At 49.4% G+C, this 14970-nt stretch overlaps 1 protein-coding gene across 1 annotated transcript in view; it reads left to right on the top strand.

The window, feature by feature from the left end:
- The first annotated feature begins 1269 nt into the window (after positions 1 to 1269).
- The window catches only part of GPR55 (G protein-coupled receptor 55), a 37437-nt gene continuing 23736 nt past the window's right edge, over positions 1270 to 14970 (top strand). Inside the window, exon 1 of the mRNA XM_032355133.1 lies at positions 1270 to 1516. Within this exon, the coding sequence (XP_032211024.1) occupies positions 1498 to 1516 (19 nt within the window). The 5' untranslated portion in view covers positions 1270 to 1497. The remainder of the gene's footprint in view (positions 1517 to 14970) is intronic.

Raw genomic sequence — 14970 nt, 5'->3', positions numbered from 1 at the left:
TCTGTTATTGACTTCTGGTTTAATTTCACTGTGGTCTGAGAACATAATTTATATGATATCTATCCTTTTAAACTTGTTTACGTCTGTGTTATGGCCCAGAATATGGTCTATCTTGGTGACTGTTCCATGTGAACTTGAGGAATGTATGTATTATGCTGTTGTTGGGGGAATATTCCATAAATGCCAACTGGATCCTGCTGATTGATGGTGCTTTTCAGTTCAAGAGTATCTTTATTGTTTTTCTATGTGTCCATGCGTATCCATGTGTGCTCACTTCTTGTGAGCACACCAGTCATTGGATTTAGGTTCCACACTAATCCAGTATGATCTCATAGTTAACGTGAGCAATTACATCTGCAAAAGTTCCTATTTCCAAATAAGGTCTCATTCTGAGGTTCCAAGTGAACTTGAATTTTGGGGGGACATTACTCTACTCACTACACTTACCGCCACATCAACAGTCTCCAGTATTATAAAAGTGGATTATGGGGGCACTTGGGTGGCTCAATTGTTAGGCATCTGCCTTTGGCTCAGGTCATCATCCCAGGGTCCTGGGATCGAGCCCCACATCGGTCTCCCTGCTCAGTGGGAATCCTGCTACTCCCTTTCCTGCTCCCTCTGCTTGTGTTCCCTCTCTTGCGTGTCTCTCTCTGTCAAACATATAAACAAAATCTTTAAAAATAAAATAAAATAAAAAGTGGATTATGACTGAGAGAGCCGCAAGGCACAGACTATTTAAGATGGGGTTCTTAAGGAAACCCAAAACAACAGAAGAGAGGGAAAATAAAACAAAACAGACATCTAGAGGAAACTGAAGTCTTTGGCACCAACAACTACAGCAAACACTAAACACAGCCTAGATCCTCATCAGATTAACCTAAAACCCCGTTCTAAAAGTCTGATTAGCTCAGGTCCTATTATCACATACATCACATCTGAACTTCGACAACATATTACAAGCCATGCTCAAAGGCAACAAAGTAGTCTGAAGAGACAAAGCAAGTATCTGAACCAGACTCAGCTATGACAATGATTTTGGAATTGTCAGGGAATTTAAAAGGACTATGATGAACGTGTTAAGGGGTCTAAAGGAAGGGGTGGACAGCCTACAGGAACAGATGAGTGACGCAAGCAGACTGGAAGGCTGGAGGAGTTGTCCTTGTCTCCTTGCCCTTCCCCCAGGGAAGATAAGGGTCTGGTAAGGCAGTTTCTCTGGATTCATGCCTTTATTAAAGAGAACATAATGCTCTTGGCTTTCAAAATGGTTACATTCCCCCTGAGTGTGTTTGAAAATGGTTACTTTCCCCTTGACTTGGTTGACGCATGGAGATTTTTGTCCAGAACCTTCACAGTGAGAGCCTGGTGGAGCTTCTGGAAGTAAAGCCCAGACAAGTTTGGGACTCCGGGGATTTTTAGCTGTCAGGTTAGTCCACACTCTGCCTCTGGCAAGTCATCAGACCGTTCAAGTGTTCCTGTTCCTACAGACTGTTGGCTTCAATGGCGGCTTCAGCTCCTGGTAAGGCACATTTCTCTGTATCCCCCCTACCCGCCAGATTTCAGGCTGGTGTGTTGCTCTATGACCTCAGTTCTCCAAAGGATCTAAGAAAAGCTGTTGATTTTTGTTTGTTCAGGTTCATTTCTTGTGAGGATGGAAGGAACTGACTCCCAAGCTCTTTATGCATGAGAGTTGCCTTATGGAGGCTTTGTGTTATTCAGAATTATACAGTTTGGTGTCACGATTCTTATCTTCCCACTAATAATTCTTTTCTTCCTTCTTAAAGGCACCCCCCCCCCCCCTTTGCTGAAGACTATCAGGAAACAGATGTGGAGTAACAAAAATAAGAAACATGAGAAAGTTATAAAGGGTCGGAATCTTACAAACTCTCTCAGAGTAATGACTTTCTGGTCTGTGATTTTTGACTTCTCCCTCTAGAAATCTATTGAAGCCTTGGTAATTCTCCTGTATCTGACCTTCAGGCATGATGGCCACTGCTCTTTCCTGTTGCCAAGTTTTTCTTATCTTGTCTTTCTCCAAAAGTGTTTCTGGTGTGTTTTCTTGTATTGCTGTTACTTTGTAAACAACTTGAGGTCCAAGCCTAAGTCTTCTCTGTCCTTGGTGGTTGTCTGCCATCTTGCACAAAGCGAGGCTGTGATTAGGATTCGGGAAAATGGACTATCAGTCAGACTGGATTCTTTCCCCAGTTGGTTTGGTGTAGCGTGAATCACCTATGTCACTAAAAAGCCACTTACTAGCACATAAGCCCAGATAGGTATCCACGTGTCCAACCCAAGCCTGGCTCCAACAGGGACAGATTGCTCCTAGGAAGAGCCATTCTGAATCTGACAACTAGATATTTGACCAAACCATCAATGCACCTTCATTGTAGAAAACCTGGGAAATACAGCTAAGTATGAAGAGGAAAGGAAAATGATCCATAATCCCATGGTCACTCTTTTTACTCCTGCGGAATTTTTACTGTGCACGGCTAATACTAAGGGGGAAGGAGAAAGGGTTCTCTAGGAATCAATAAAAATCAAGGACTGTTACTGCCTGAATTGTTCTATGTGTATGTAAAAAAAGGATAACGCAGTGGTTCAGGAAAGCGGCTGGAATATAGTCTTTTTGTTCAAACGTGTCTGGGTTCCAAATCTCAGGCCCACCACTTATTAGATGACCTTGAGCCAGCTGCTTCTCTCTGTCTCAGTGTCCTCCTCTGTGAGATGAGCCTGCTTCCACCTAGCCTCCAGGGTGGTTGGGAGTTAATTCAGGGATCTGGTGTACCTAAAGCACTTTATACAGCACTGGGCACCAAGCCCCCAACAGGGAGCAGTTGAAGGGAAAGAAGAATGAGGAGAAGGAATTAGAGACCACCTAGTACATTCTGCTTAATTTTGGCTTCCAGCAGAGGATTTCCTGCTGTTTTAAATGGAGTGTATGACAGAGACCCAGGTTTCAGGTTGTCTTCACAGAGGAATGCCAGCTAATAAAGAAAGAATGAGTAATAGAATCGGATAATTGCCATTCTGCAGAATCCCGTAATAATGGATTCCGTCAATATCATCAGATGCTAAAGCCATTGAGTGAAACGCTGTTGGGTACGAGATGTTCACACGGTATCAAAATATCCTTTCGGGGGCACCTGGGTGGCTGAGTGGATTAAGCCTCTGCCTTCCAATCAGGTCATGATCTCTGGGTCCTGGGATCGAGCCTGGCATTGGGCTTTCTGCTTAGCAGGGAGACTGCTTCCCCCTCCCCCTCTGCCTGCCTCTCTCCCTGTTTGTGATCTCTCTCTCTCTGTGTCAAATAAATAATAAAATCTTAAAAAAGAAAGAAGGAAAGAAAGAAAGAAAGAGAAAGAGAGAAAGAAAAGTTAACTTAACTCTTAAAAATAATCCTTTTGGCAGATTATGTATTAAGGGCAGGGGAGAGGTCTGTCAGATCTCACCTTAACTAAGTGATCAAAATCAGATTCATAAATAGTCGGACAGACTAACGTTCTGTGCCTCCCAATGTGATCTATTAGGGAAGGACATAGCATCACCTCCAGTAGCATCTGGCCCCAAATAGTTCATCTGAATTACATCATGAGGAAACAATTATGCAAACAGAGATTGGGAAATAGTCCATAAGACTCTTAAAGAATGTCAACATCATGAAAAACCAAAAATGGAGGTTCAGCTCTACGTGAGAATACATTAAACATTGTGTGAACCTTAATTGTATTCAAGATGATAATTTTTTCAAGAAGGATATAAAGGACTCCAATTTAAGGAGATCATTGGAGAAATTAGAAAAAGGACTGTCTGTGACATAATATGATTGTGTCCCTGCTACCTTTCTTGTGTGCAATGATGGTATTTTGATTCTGTAAGAGAATTGTCATCCCTTTTTTTTTTTTTTAAGAAGCAGGCTAAGTACTTAGGGGTGAGAGTAATCTTATGTCTACAACTAATTTCAAAGCATTCAGCAGAAAAAGGTGTGGTTTACATAGATATGTGTAGCTAGAAAAAGTTGGTGAAGGGTAAATCGGTATTAGTCTTTCAAAGCCAACCATGAGATCTCCTCTTTTGCAAGTTCAAAATTTTTAAAAATTAAAAATTTGTAATAAAACACAGCTTCCAGATGAATGCTAGGACAAGACTTCCCAAGGACTGAGGCATTGGAACTTCCTCCTTAGGAAAATGAGAGAGTGTCTGGCTTGAAGACATAGGCGTCATGTTTTCTGGCCACATTTTCTTGCGTCTTCTTTATGGACATCTGGTCCACAAAGGTAAGTATAACCATCCTGTACACTTGAATTATATTTGGTCTTGCTTTACAGTTCCAAGAAGATTTCCCTTGAGCTAATGTTTACTAGAGTTGTAATACGACTAAATGCTCTACTATATATGGACACTAGGACTGCCTCGAACAGGCTCAAGAAAGAGCGCAATTAAAAAAACCCTATGTTCATGTTGTGGAAATTTCACAATTATCTGGGAAAAACAAAGAGTCTGTGTGAAAGCTATTTTCCTTCCCAAGAACATCTGACCTCCCTGTCACATGTGATCGTAAACCATGACTCAGACCTTTGGTCACATCAGGGAAACATAGAAAGTAGGAAGTTAAGATTTTTTTTCTGGGAGATCCCTAAAGAAATAACACATAACAAATAGACAACTGACAGTGTCTAAGTTGGTTTGTATTGTCTTACATGTTGTCAATAGCGGACTACGAATTATTCTTTTCTTTGCTACTCAAAGCAGATGGAGATGGTCATGTCACAGGAAGGATGAATGAGATGGAATGCCAGCTCTTGGTGACAGAGGAAATTACTCTCACACAGTAAATGGGGAAGGAGGATGGGGGGAATTCAAAAGATGAATCCGTCTCTAACATTACTTGCTCCAAGGGATAGTACGTTCATTTCTTTTCACCTGCCCATTCCAATTGTTTGATGAAGACTGGTTCTAGGATGGTATTAAGGCAGATTCCTGGCTCAGGGAGGCAGAGGGTGATAGTTGATTAGTGATGTCTGTGTTATGATTTTTGAAAGACCATCTTGGCTTGCCTGTCACTTGGCCATCTTTGAATACCCAACACTAAACTGAATGCTGGAAAAACCCTAAAGTCTTCAAAAAAGCTTTGTTAAAGTGATGATTATAACAATATCTAATATCTGTAAAGCACTTACAATGGGCCAGGCTGTAACCGGAATGCTTTGTGTGTATTAACTTAATTGATCCTCATGACGATTGATGAGGTAAAAGCCATTATTATCGTGCTCACGTTACAAACAAGGAACTGAAGCAGGCTTCCTCAGGTCTTTCCTCACCATCTCAGTAAGCCTTTTCCAGTTATCCTATTTCAAATTTAAACCCCCATCTACTCTTTTCTGCTCTAATTGTCTCCTTGGCACCTGTCACTGAACTTGTATGATGGTAGTTAGTTATTGTCTCTCCTCTCTCCCTGGGATGTAAGTTCCTGGAGGAGTTTTTGTTGGTTGGTTGGTTTGGTTTGATTTGTTCCCTCCATCTTCGAAGCCAGCAACGAGGAATGAAGTTCCCTCTGACTTTCTCTTCTGTCTCCCTTTCCTGCTTTTAAGGACTCTTGTGATTATCGGACCCACCTGGCTAATCCCCCTATTTTTAAAACAGCTGATTAGCAAACTTAATTTCATCTATAACCTTGATTCCCACATGACTTGATGCCCCATGAATCAACACATTCCCAGGTTCTGGGAATTAGTATGAGGATATCTTTTGGGAGAGGGCGTTATTCTGCCCACCTCAGAAGTCCTGAGGAGTGCTTGATGATCTACAAAACCTTCCTGGTTGCAGCTGATGTTTCTCCTTCCTCACCTCTGACCCCCTCAGAACCAGCTTCCTTGGGGTATCCATTCTCCCTGAGCCCTGTAACCCAAGGGTGGGCCTAGGCATTGCCCAAATTCCCCAAGGCTCATTTAAAACAGGATGAAAACATCACTGTTACAACTGGCACTGACACTCCTCTTAGCCAGAGAGATATCTTGACAACTGTTAGGGCAGAAGGTGGGGCCCGAGGGTGGAGGAGTCAGCATGAACCCAGGCCACAACTCGGGGGCTCGAGAGACAGAGAGAGGCCAGGAAAGCAGTGGGGTGAGAGGAGCCTGACAGCAAGAGGCTGTGGCCTCTGTGGAAGAAGACTTGAGGATGTCCCCTAGGAACAGAGTGCCCATAGGCATTTTAGCTTGGGAAATGCTTGGCTGAGAAGCCAAAATTTGTATTTCTGTAACATGAATCCTCCCCATCTCCATGTAGCCCTCCAAACTCCAGAAATACCCAGGATGACTGATGACTACCTGTAGGCAGGAAGTCTTGGGGGATCTCTGCAAAGAGGCTAACAAACATAGTGGCCAGAGGGGGTCCTGGAGGTGTCAGCTACCCCTGCCCTGGGAACTTGCTGAAAAGCTGGGAGGGCTTTGGCTGTCTGCAGTCCATGGAACAGGGCATCCCAGGAAGGACTTTGCCCTCTTCCCCAGACCCTTGAGGTTCAGTGGAACTCATCTCATCTAGACCTCATGGGATGGTGAAATCTATTAGATTTCTAGATCTCACAACTAAAGCAAGGCTGTACCTGTTCATTTTATGTTCTTGAAGGCGTGGGGATAACAGGAGGGCATTCCAATTGAAACACCATAGGTGGTCAGCAGGTTTTCAGGCTCCTGGCACCCAAGCTGCTCTCCCCCAGGCTTCCCCCTCCCTGTAGGCCTACTGCCCCATAGAGGACTCACCTTTGACCCTGTCGTCTCTATCTGAAGTCCAGTAACCCCCCTCTGTCCCCAATTTAATCTTCTCAGGGCCCAAAGAAAGGGGGAAATGTTCTTTCTAACTCTCACTTCTTAGTTTCCAAGCCATTCCAAGCTGCATCTGTCACAAAGTGGAACCAATAGATGTTTATGTTCCTTGGGGTCAAAGTGTAGGCGGTTTTTAAGGTTTCTGATACATGTTGCCAAACTGCCTTCTAGAAACCTGAGAAGGTCCTTCTCCCTCAACTTTTGCCAGCACAAAGAATTGCCATTTAATAAATTTCTGCCAATATAACATGAAAAAAAAAAACACCTCATTTTCAGTTCTTTGATTACATGTGAAGATGGGTTTTTAAAGTATACACACTACCTCTTCAAATGGGGTGAGTAATAATGAAAAGCCTATTTTAAATGTCGTTAAATCTCTATTTAGATATGAGAAAATTTCAATACATACGAAGAAGGGAAGGTATTGTTATCTATGCCACTTTTGTTATGAGAGTTTTGGCTAGGGAAGGGGAAAGGAGAAAAACCAGAGAAAAATGAGGAAGAGGAATGGAAAGAGCAGAAGAAATAAAAGAGGGAAAGAAGAGATTAAAAGGACAAAACTCAGAATTGGGGAAAAAAAGGAGGTTTTCTCTTTTAAATGGAGTACAGGAAAGGGAGAACAGAAAAAAAAACCAGTATGAATTGATCCTTCCATGAGACTCTTCAAATAAACTGTAAATCGTACAATGAACTAAAAAAACCCAAACAAAAAACCCCAAAAACATCAAATCCAGCAACAGACTCCGTGTGAGTGGGAAAAGGGGAGGGAATGTGGAATGGTCCTGGTTCTCCATGAGCTGAAAGTACAAGGAAATCCCTACTGACACCGTGCAACTTAGATGCACTCTTCCAGGATTGTGCTCAAGCGTTGGGATTGGGTTCTTGTCCTTCACACCGGGGCACGCTTGGCTCACGTCCCCGGCACGGCTGGCTGAGGTTCAAGGTTGGCCGCTTCTGCACATCTCATGACTCCCCTCTCCCTGCATTGTTGTTTCCTACCCTGGTGTCAATGCTTTCACTTTTCCATTCACAGTCATAAACCAATAAAGGCTAACTTCAGTGCGATAGTCCCCAAACTACGGCAGCACAGCCAAGGGGGCAGATGCACCATCGGCTGCTGGCTGCCAGGCAGGGGTTCCAGGCGACAGTTCAAAATGCCCATTGGACAACAAATGGCTTTCTCTGGTTGGGGGGTGTGAGAGGAGCAGAGGGTGTTGGTTTGTCTGGTGGCCAAGGGTGATGAGGCTGTTGGAAAGTCAAATATACAAAAATCAGCTATGGGAAAGTTAACAGTAGATGAGGTCAACCCCAGTTAGGTATGAAGCTACTTCGGTTCTGACCTACTTTGTGAGAGTCACTAACATAGGTGACTAAGGTGTTCAGTCTGGGAGCGCATCTCAAGGAGCTCAAGTAGAGTTTTAAAGAACCACACTGAATACTCACCTGCCATGCTCCTGACTGGCCCAGGAAATCCCCAAGGGCCCGGGGGGCCAGTCCTGTTTGCTTGTGTTGCCACCAGAGCAGAAAGTGCCCCCCACCTCACCGGCTGCAGCCTGGTCCAGGTGTGGTCAGCAGCCGGGCCTCACCCCCCCTCCCTGGGGACAGTGTGTCCAGCTGCCACCAAACTTTTCCATGGATTTCTTCCCTTCATCCACTCCCAGTGACCTCAAGACATCTCAGTTCAGTACTTTAGGGTGCATCTTTTAAGGACATTTTTTTAAAAAGATTTTATTTGTCAGAGAGAGAGAGCAGAAGCAGGGGGAGTGGCAGAGGGAGAAGCAGGCTCCCTGCTGAACAAGGAGCCTGATGTGGAGCTTGATCATAGGACCCTGGGGTCATGACCTGAGCTGAAGGCAGATGCCCAACTGACTGAGCCACCTAGGTGCCCCAGTTAAGGACACTTTTTAATGCAACCACCAGGTTCCATCATCATGGGAAACAAAATTAAAAGTCAGTTCATACTTGGATTTCCCCCTAGTTGTCTAAAAGGTGTCTTTTTACAGCTGGTTTATTGGAACCAGGTCAGGACTCCAATGAGGGCATCTTTGGAGGGAAGTGCGTTGCGTTTTCTTAACAGTCTTCTGTCCCTTCCTTTCTTTGCATGTCCTTGGTTTGTTGAGGCAACTAAGTCACTGATCTAAGAGGACCTGCTCCTTGCACAGAAAATAACTGGGATCCTCTCCCCACTTGGTCCCCTGGAAACACTCCACACTCAGGCACCTGCCTCCTGACCCTCCTCCCGCTCTGGGTCTCCCTCTCAAATCCCAACCTCCCAACAACAGTTCCCCCACCCTGGGTTCAGCCAGGCCTTCCTCTCCCCCTGCTCTGTTTTGCACGGATCACCTGAGCCTCCCTCTTCTTTAGGGTTCTCTCCGCTTGCCATGACCAGGATCAGTTATCACAAAGGAGAGCCGGAGCGCTGAGTCAGCAGGCACGCTCCTGCTGGAGGAAGATGGGGCAAGTTCCGGCTGTGCAGCGAGAACATGGGGGAGGATACGGGGGCATCTTATCTGTGCGGGTATCTGCCTTCTGCACCAGGTAGCGCCTGTTGGGGGGGCTGCATCTGAAGGCTGAGCGCAGGGCATCTAGAAGGAGCCCCCGTGTGACTACAGGCAGTGGGCCTTCTGTATTGCCTTTGGGCCAGTGGCCTGTGCCTGAGGAGTCGTGATGGGCAAGCCCGATGTAAATGTGTGATAGAGCCTTCAGGTACATTCTTCCCACTCCTGAGAGAGAGTCTGAACCTCTTGGCTGATGTCATGCGGCGCTGAGTCATTTTCGGGGGGGCCCCCACTCACGCTAGCCATGCTCACTCTCGCTCTGAGGAGTAACTCTCGTGCCGAGGCCTAGTCATCTCGGCTGTGGGCTGTGGATGTTTCCCTCTGAGCTAACCGCAGTGGTTATGGGAACCGTGTCCCCTCTAGTCCCCTCTGCAAACTTTCTTCCCTTCACCTCCAAACTTGTGGGGTACCCCTCCAACCCCAGGGATCCAAGTCTTCACGCTCATGAGGCCGGGACACATCCCTGCTCACATGCCTGCTCAGGCATGAGGGGACCACAACGTCTTCATTGTTTTCTCGGACTTAACTGTTTTGAGGACTCCCAACCTCCATTAACTCGGGATTCTCCTCTGTCCCCAGGATTGCATGCGTGCGGGGGTGAGGCTGTGTGGGGAGTGTGGGGCTGGTCAGCCTCCGGTCCTTGGGACATCTCTGACCCATGCTGAGTCACATCCGCAGTGATGCTCTGGCCCCACGTGGCCCAGGCCGTCAGCTCCCACGGGTGGCGTTTAACCCGCCCCATTTCTTCTAACTTGGATGATCAGTGACTTCCTCCCCCCTCACGAGATCAGGGTTCCTCTGTGGTCCCTAAAGTAGAACCCCCTGGGGTGATAGGATGAGGCACTTCTTGGTTTCCCACTGCCTCCCCCCTGTGGTGTGTGGGGCTCAGACAAGTGCTCCCATGCGGGAGCTGGGCTGCTGGGCTGCTGGGATCTCTGTGACTTTCTGCAGGCTGCCCCTGTCTCTACCTGGGCAGGGGGAGCAACCCCTCCATCCTCGCTCTCTGATCCCCACAGCTTACTGGGGTCTCTGTCATACCCTTCCCTTGGGGCGCTGCTCCCTCTGTGGGCTCCCTCTCAACGATTTGCCAGCATCTTGGGCTGTTCGCAAGGAGCCCCTTTAATGAGGTCAGTGGGGTCAGGAGGGGTGGGGAGGTCGGTGAAGAGCTGGCAGAGGAAAGATAGTGGCCTTGAGGCCTTGAGATTGTTGGACCGTGGCTCAGAGCCGTGGTGGGGGCGGGGGATGGATGGTGGAGGAGTGCATGACCCTGGGGGAGGTCGGAGGGGTTCAGGATTCCTCGGGCATTTGCTAAGAGACAAAAAGATCTAGAGGAGAGACTTGAGGGTCAGCTGCTCCTGCGAGGGGAGTCCACTAGCTCCCCCAAAACAAAGTTCTCTAGTCCTGATTGTAAAGCTTGCAGAAATTCGAGGAAAAACCATTCGGTCGCAGGTGGGAGAGAAGTTGATTCACCCCTTTGCCCATCAGGTCCGCCGCGGGCTGGTGTCCAGTCTCTGGTAATTTCCATCACTGTCCTGGGAAGGTTTCTTGAGGTCTGTCTTGGAACCCCGGCAACAGAGGGATGTTACTGTGTGAGTGACGAATGACAGAAGGGGTCCTCTCGAAGTTTCTTCTCAGTTGTTCTCACTACTGGTCCTGGGGGAGGTAGTTGGGGAGATAGGGGGCAGCCTGGGGCACCCCTTGCCTGGCCATCATGTGCCAGCACAAAGCCCAAGGGATGCTCATCTCTCCAGGCTCTTGCTTCTTGACTCCACTGTCATCTCTGTTGTCAGGGTACCTGCCTCCCCGTGCCGTGGATGCCCAGAGACAGATATGGGTCCCCTGTCCTTGCAGGGAATTGCTGAGTCCAGACATCTTACAGGCACCCAAGCTCAGGGACTGGCTGAGCTTCTTGATTCCCCCATGGTGGGGGGCCTCCCGGCGCAGGGAAGGGGTGTACAGGAAGGTGGGGCTGTGCTCTCAGGGAGCGTCCCTGGAGGGAAGCAGCCAAGATGCTGTCTCCGGTGTCCCGTACGGAGCCTCACATGGGCTGGCTCAGGTTGTAGAGTGGCTTTGCCCTGGGATGAGCACACCTGATTTCAGCCCGAGCACTGAGGCCCGGGACCCCACAGAGCTTCAGTTTACTCATCTCTGCAATGGGCACAGCTGTGTTGCAGGCAAGGCTTCCAGGTCTCTCTCTCCAGAATTCTCTGCCTCCGAGGTCCCAAGGACCTGAGCAATCCTAAAGGAACAGAGGTAGGCAGACGCCAGAGCCCTGGATCACACTGTCTCACGTTCCCTGGCAGCGAGGAAGAAGAATAGCGTTATTATTGTTCCACTGGGCCTGGTCGACTCTCTTCCCTTCCCCTTGCCCTTTCCTTGTCCCTTTCCCCCTTCCTGCTGCCCTCCAGCCCAGCCCTCTGCAGGCCCCCACTCTGGGCCCTGGGCCTGGCCCTCCCCCTGCTGGCCCAGCTCACACAGCCAAGCTCTCACCTCTCAACTGCTGGCCCTCCCCTCCCTGGGAATCCCACAGGGCCCACTGTCCTCACAGGTTCCCTGGAGGCCCCTGCAGCCCCCACCCTGCCGGCCTCCCTTCCTCACCCTGCCTCCCCCCTTTCTGCCTGGTCTCCCTCTCTGTCTTCACTCCGCCTTTGGCCTGGGCCTCCCTTCTGGTCCTGCGCTGGCCTCCAGCCACCTGGCCAGACTGGTCTGGTCAGCTGCCCCTACCACCCCCCCCCAAACGGAGTCATTACCTCCCACCATCTCCCCACATTTAAGCCATCCTGCAAACCGGCTCAGGGGCCTGGCATCCCCGCCAGGGGGCACCTGCCTCTCTGGGAGCCCCAGGGGTCCCTCACCTGCTGGGCATAAGGAGCAGCATGTGCCTGGCCACTGTGGGGCAGCCCCGTGGCACCCCCATCTCCTCAGTGAGTTCTCAGCCATGTGAGTGTCCTGCCCGGGTCACCCAGTGGGTGCCCCTCCTCGGGATCAGTCCACAGGCCAAGAAACATGACAAACTGCTCTGTGTCCGCGCTTGCCCCCCACTCCGGGCTCTCAGAGATCCCCCTGGGAGGGGGTGGCTGGGCTCAGTGGACTCAGGGTACATTTCCCTGCAGGGCTGTTCCCCTCCCTGAGGCCAAGCACAACCCCCACCTTGTTCAGAAGGAGCAATGGTGCCTGGTATTTACCCCATTCCCTGAAGCCAGCCGCCCCAGGAGACAGGGACCTGGGCTCCCTTTGGCAGAGGGGGGCTGTGGCAGCGGGAGGAGGGGTGAAGCTCTGGTGCAAGGGGCTGGGCCCATGGAGCCCTGGGAGGTGGGGCTGGGACCCTTGCTGAGGAGAGCACCCTGCTCCCTGTGGGTCCTGGGCCCTCAGAGGACAACTGCTCGGCTCTGTGCCTGAAGCTGGCCCTTAGCATCCTGCTGGGTGAAGACTGTGTTCCCACAGCTTCCCTGGGGTCAGCTGGAGGCTGTGAAAGAGAGTTCCAGCAAGAGGGGAAGGCTGTCTGGAGGGGCTTTTCTGAGCCTCCTGGGCCTCATGGCCTCCATGCTCTCCATGACTCCCTTCCCCGAAGGTCCCCGTGCAGCCAGAGCTGCTATTTCTCCCACCCAGGACAGAAGCAAGAAAAGGCTGGACCAGCCAGATACGGGGGGCACCCATGTTTATACTCTTCTGTCTGACCAGATGGGCCAGACACCCTGAACTGGGGTGGCCCCAAAGCAGCAGCACGCCCCCTCTAGGAGGGTGAGTATTGGCTAAGTATGGGGAGCGCTGACCCCCAAGAACTTGCAGAACACAAGCTCCCTGCCCTCCTCAAGGTGGGCCATGGCCTGGCGTGGCCAGCCTCCAGAATTACACTTCCTTTTGGTCCCTAGACTTCTTAGTCTTGATAATGGCCTTCCTGTGGGGTGAAAGTTCATGGTTTGAAGACAGACCCTCAGACTGGTGCCTCTTTTCTAGGATTTACGGGTCGAGGGGAGCCCAGATTCCTCTAGCTGATGGCCTTGGGTTTGCAGATGATTGTAAAGTGAATGCGGTATGTTGGAAAACCCCAACCTTGAGCTCTACATTCTAATGCCAGGGGCCAGTGCAGAGACAGGCAGAGTGGGAGGACTCCGTCCATAAGACCCTTCCTGAGCCCAGCAACTTCTCTAGGGGTTGGTTCTACCCTGAGTGGAACCTCTGCGGGGCCCTGGTCCAGGCATAGGCCAAAGAACATTCTCCTGGGAGGCCCCATCTTCCCCAAGCCCTCTGCATCCTCTAAGGCAGGTGTGGCAGGAATCTGAGGTGCCCGCTAGATCAAGGGTAGGGAGACTGGCTCTTTCTGGAGCCCAGAAGGACCCTTTGACCCTTGGTCTGCTGGACATAGCTCTGAGCGCTGCTGGGTGGGGTTGGCAGTCCAGGGAGCTATCTGGAGGTAGGGTGGTATCCTCTTTATTTATTTGGGGTGGGAGTGGTAATCTCTTCCCAGACGTACCTCCCCCCCACCAAAGTCCGGATTTCTGGGGCCCTGGGGAGCTGGGTAGCCTGGAGGTGAAGTCTTTATAGGGCAACAGAAGTGGGCCCCTTCTGTGCAGATCACCCTGGAGCACTTGTGCTGTTTTCGGTTTGGAACTTCTCTGGGATACATCTAGTGCTTGGCATTCCCAGGCTCCAAATCACCTCCTACCTGTGGACCATCCCCTCTTGCTATGACCTTTGTGATACCTTCTCCTCCCCTGGCCAGCAGCATCTCAGACAGGGCTGACCGAGGACAGAGCTGTGCAATGTCCTCCCAAGTAAAGAAACCAATGACCCAACTAGTTGGATCCATGGGAAAGTAATTCTCTCACCCAGGGCACCCCAGGCTCCTGCCCGGGGCAGTGTAAGCACTGGGTTCTCAGAGCCTCAGCCAAGACGCACAACTAAGAAGGGCTCATTGGTAGCTGGTCCATCGCTATCCATCTTGCACCTTGTCCCCTTAAGACAAGCTTCCAAGGTGGGTGATGCTTTCAACCTCGGGTGGTGTGATGGAAGTCATGTCGCAGCCAATTTTCCTTCCTAAGTGCTATTTGGGGGCAACGTTTAATGAGCTCTAAAGGAAAGTCAGGCCCTCCTGCTTTAACTGGGAGCGATTTACTGAGACCCGGAAGAGATACACCAGCAATCAAGGTTCTCATGAGCAAATGATTAGACTTGGAGGTCTATTTCCTTCCACCCAAAATGGTATCTTTTAACGGCTCAAGGGGAATAAAATGATACAAGGTCTTGAGATTCTTTGGAGAGGTTATGGCTGCCCCAGTGCCATGGGCCTCCTCCAAGGCCTGCCTTTGCCTACTGCTTGGGATTCTGTAGAGTTTCATAGTTTCCAGAGCTGGTAGAATTAAGCCATAGGAGTACCTGAAATCTTCACTTACTCTCCTCCTGATTCCAGTATCCCCAGCACCAGCTAAGCTGCCCTGCCTTTCCTTCCCACAGATGAGATGCTTTCAGGAAATAGCAAGGATTTTCCAAAGCAATATAAAATACTTGTTCAAACCATTTCATAGAAGAACAGGGCAAAAGGCTTAGGTATAGAGGGCTGGCTCAACTGTCTTTTGGTCATCTGGTTATAGAAAGAG

Source organism: Mustela erminea, chromosome 8 (assembly GCF_009829155.1).
Source record: "Mustela erminea isolate mMusErm1 chromosome 8, mMusErm1.Pri, whole genome shotgun sequence".
In the NCBI taxonomy this organism is placed as follows: domain Eukaryota; kingdom Metazoa; phylum Chordata; class Mammalia; order Carnivora; family Mustelidae; genus Mustela; species Mustela erminea.
This window is presented reverse-complemented; position numbering and strand designations above follow the sequence as displayed.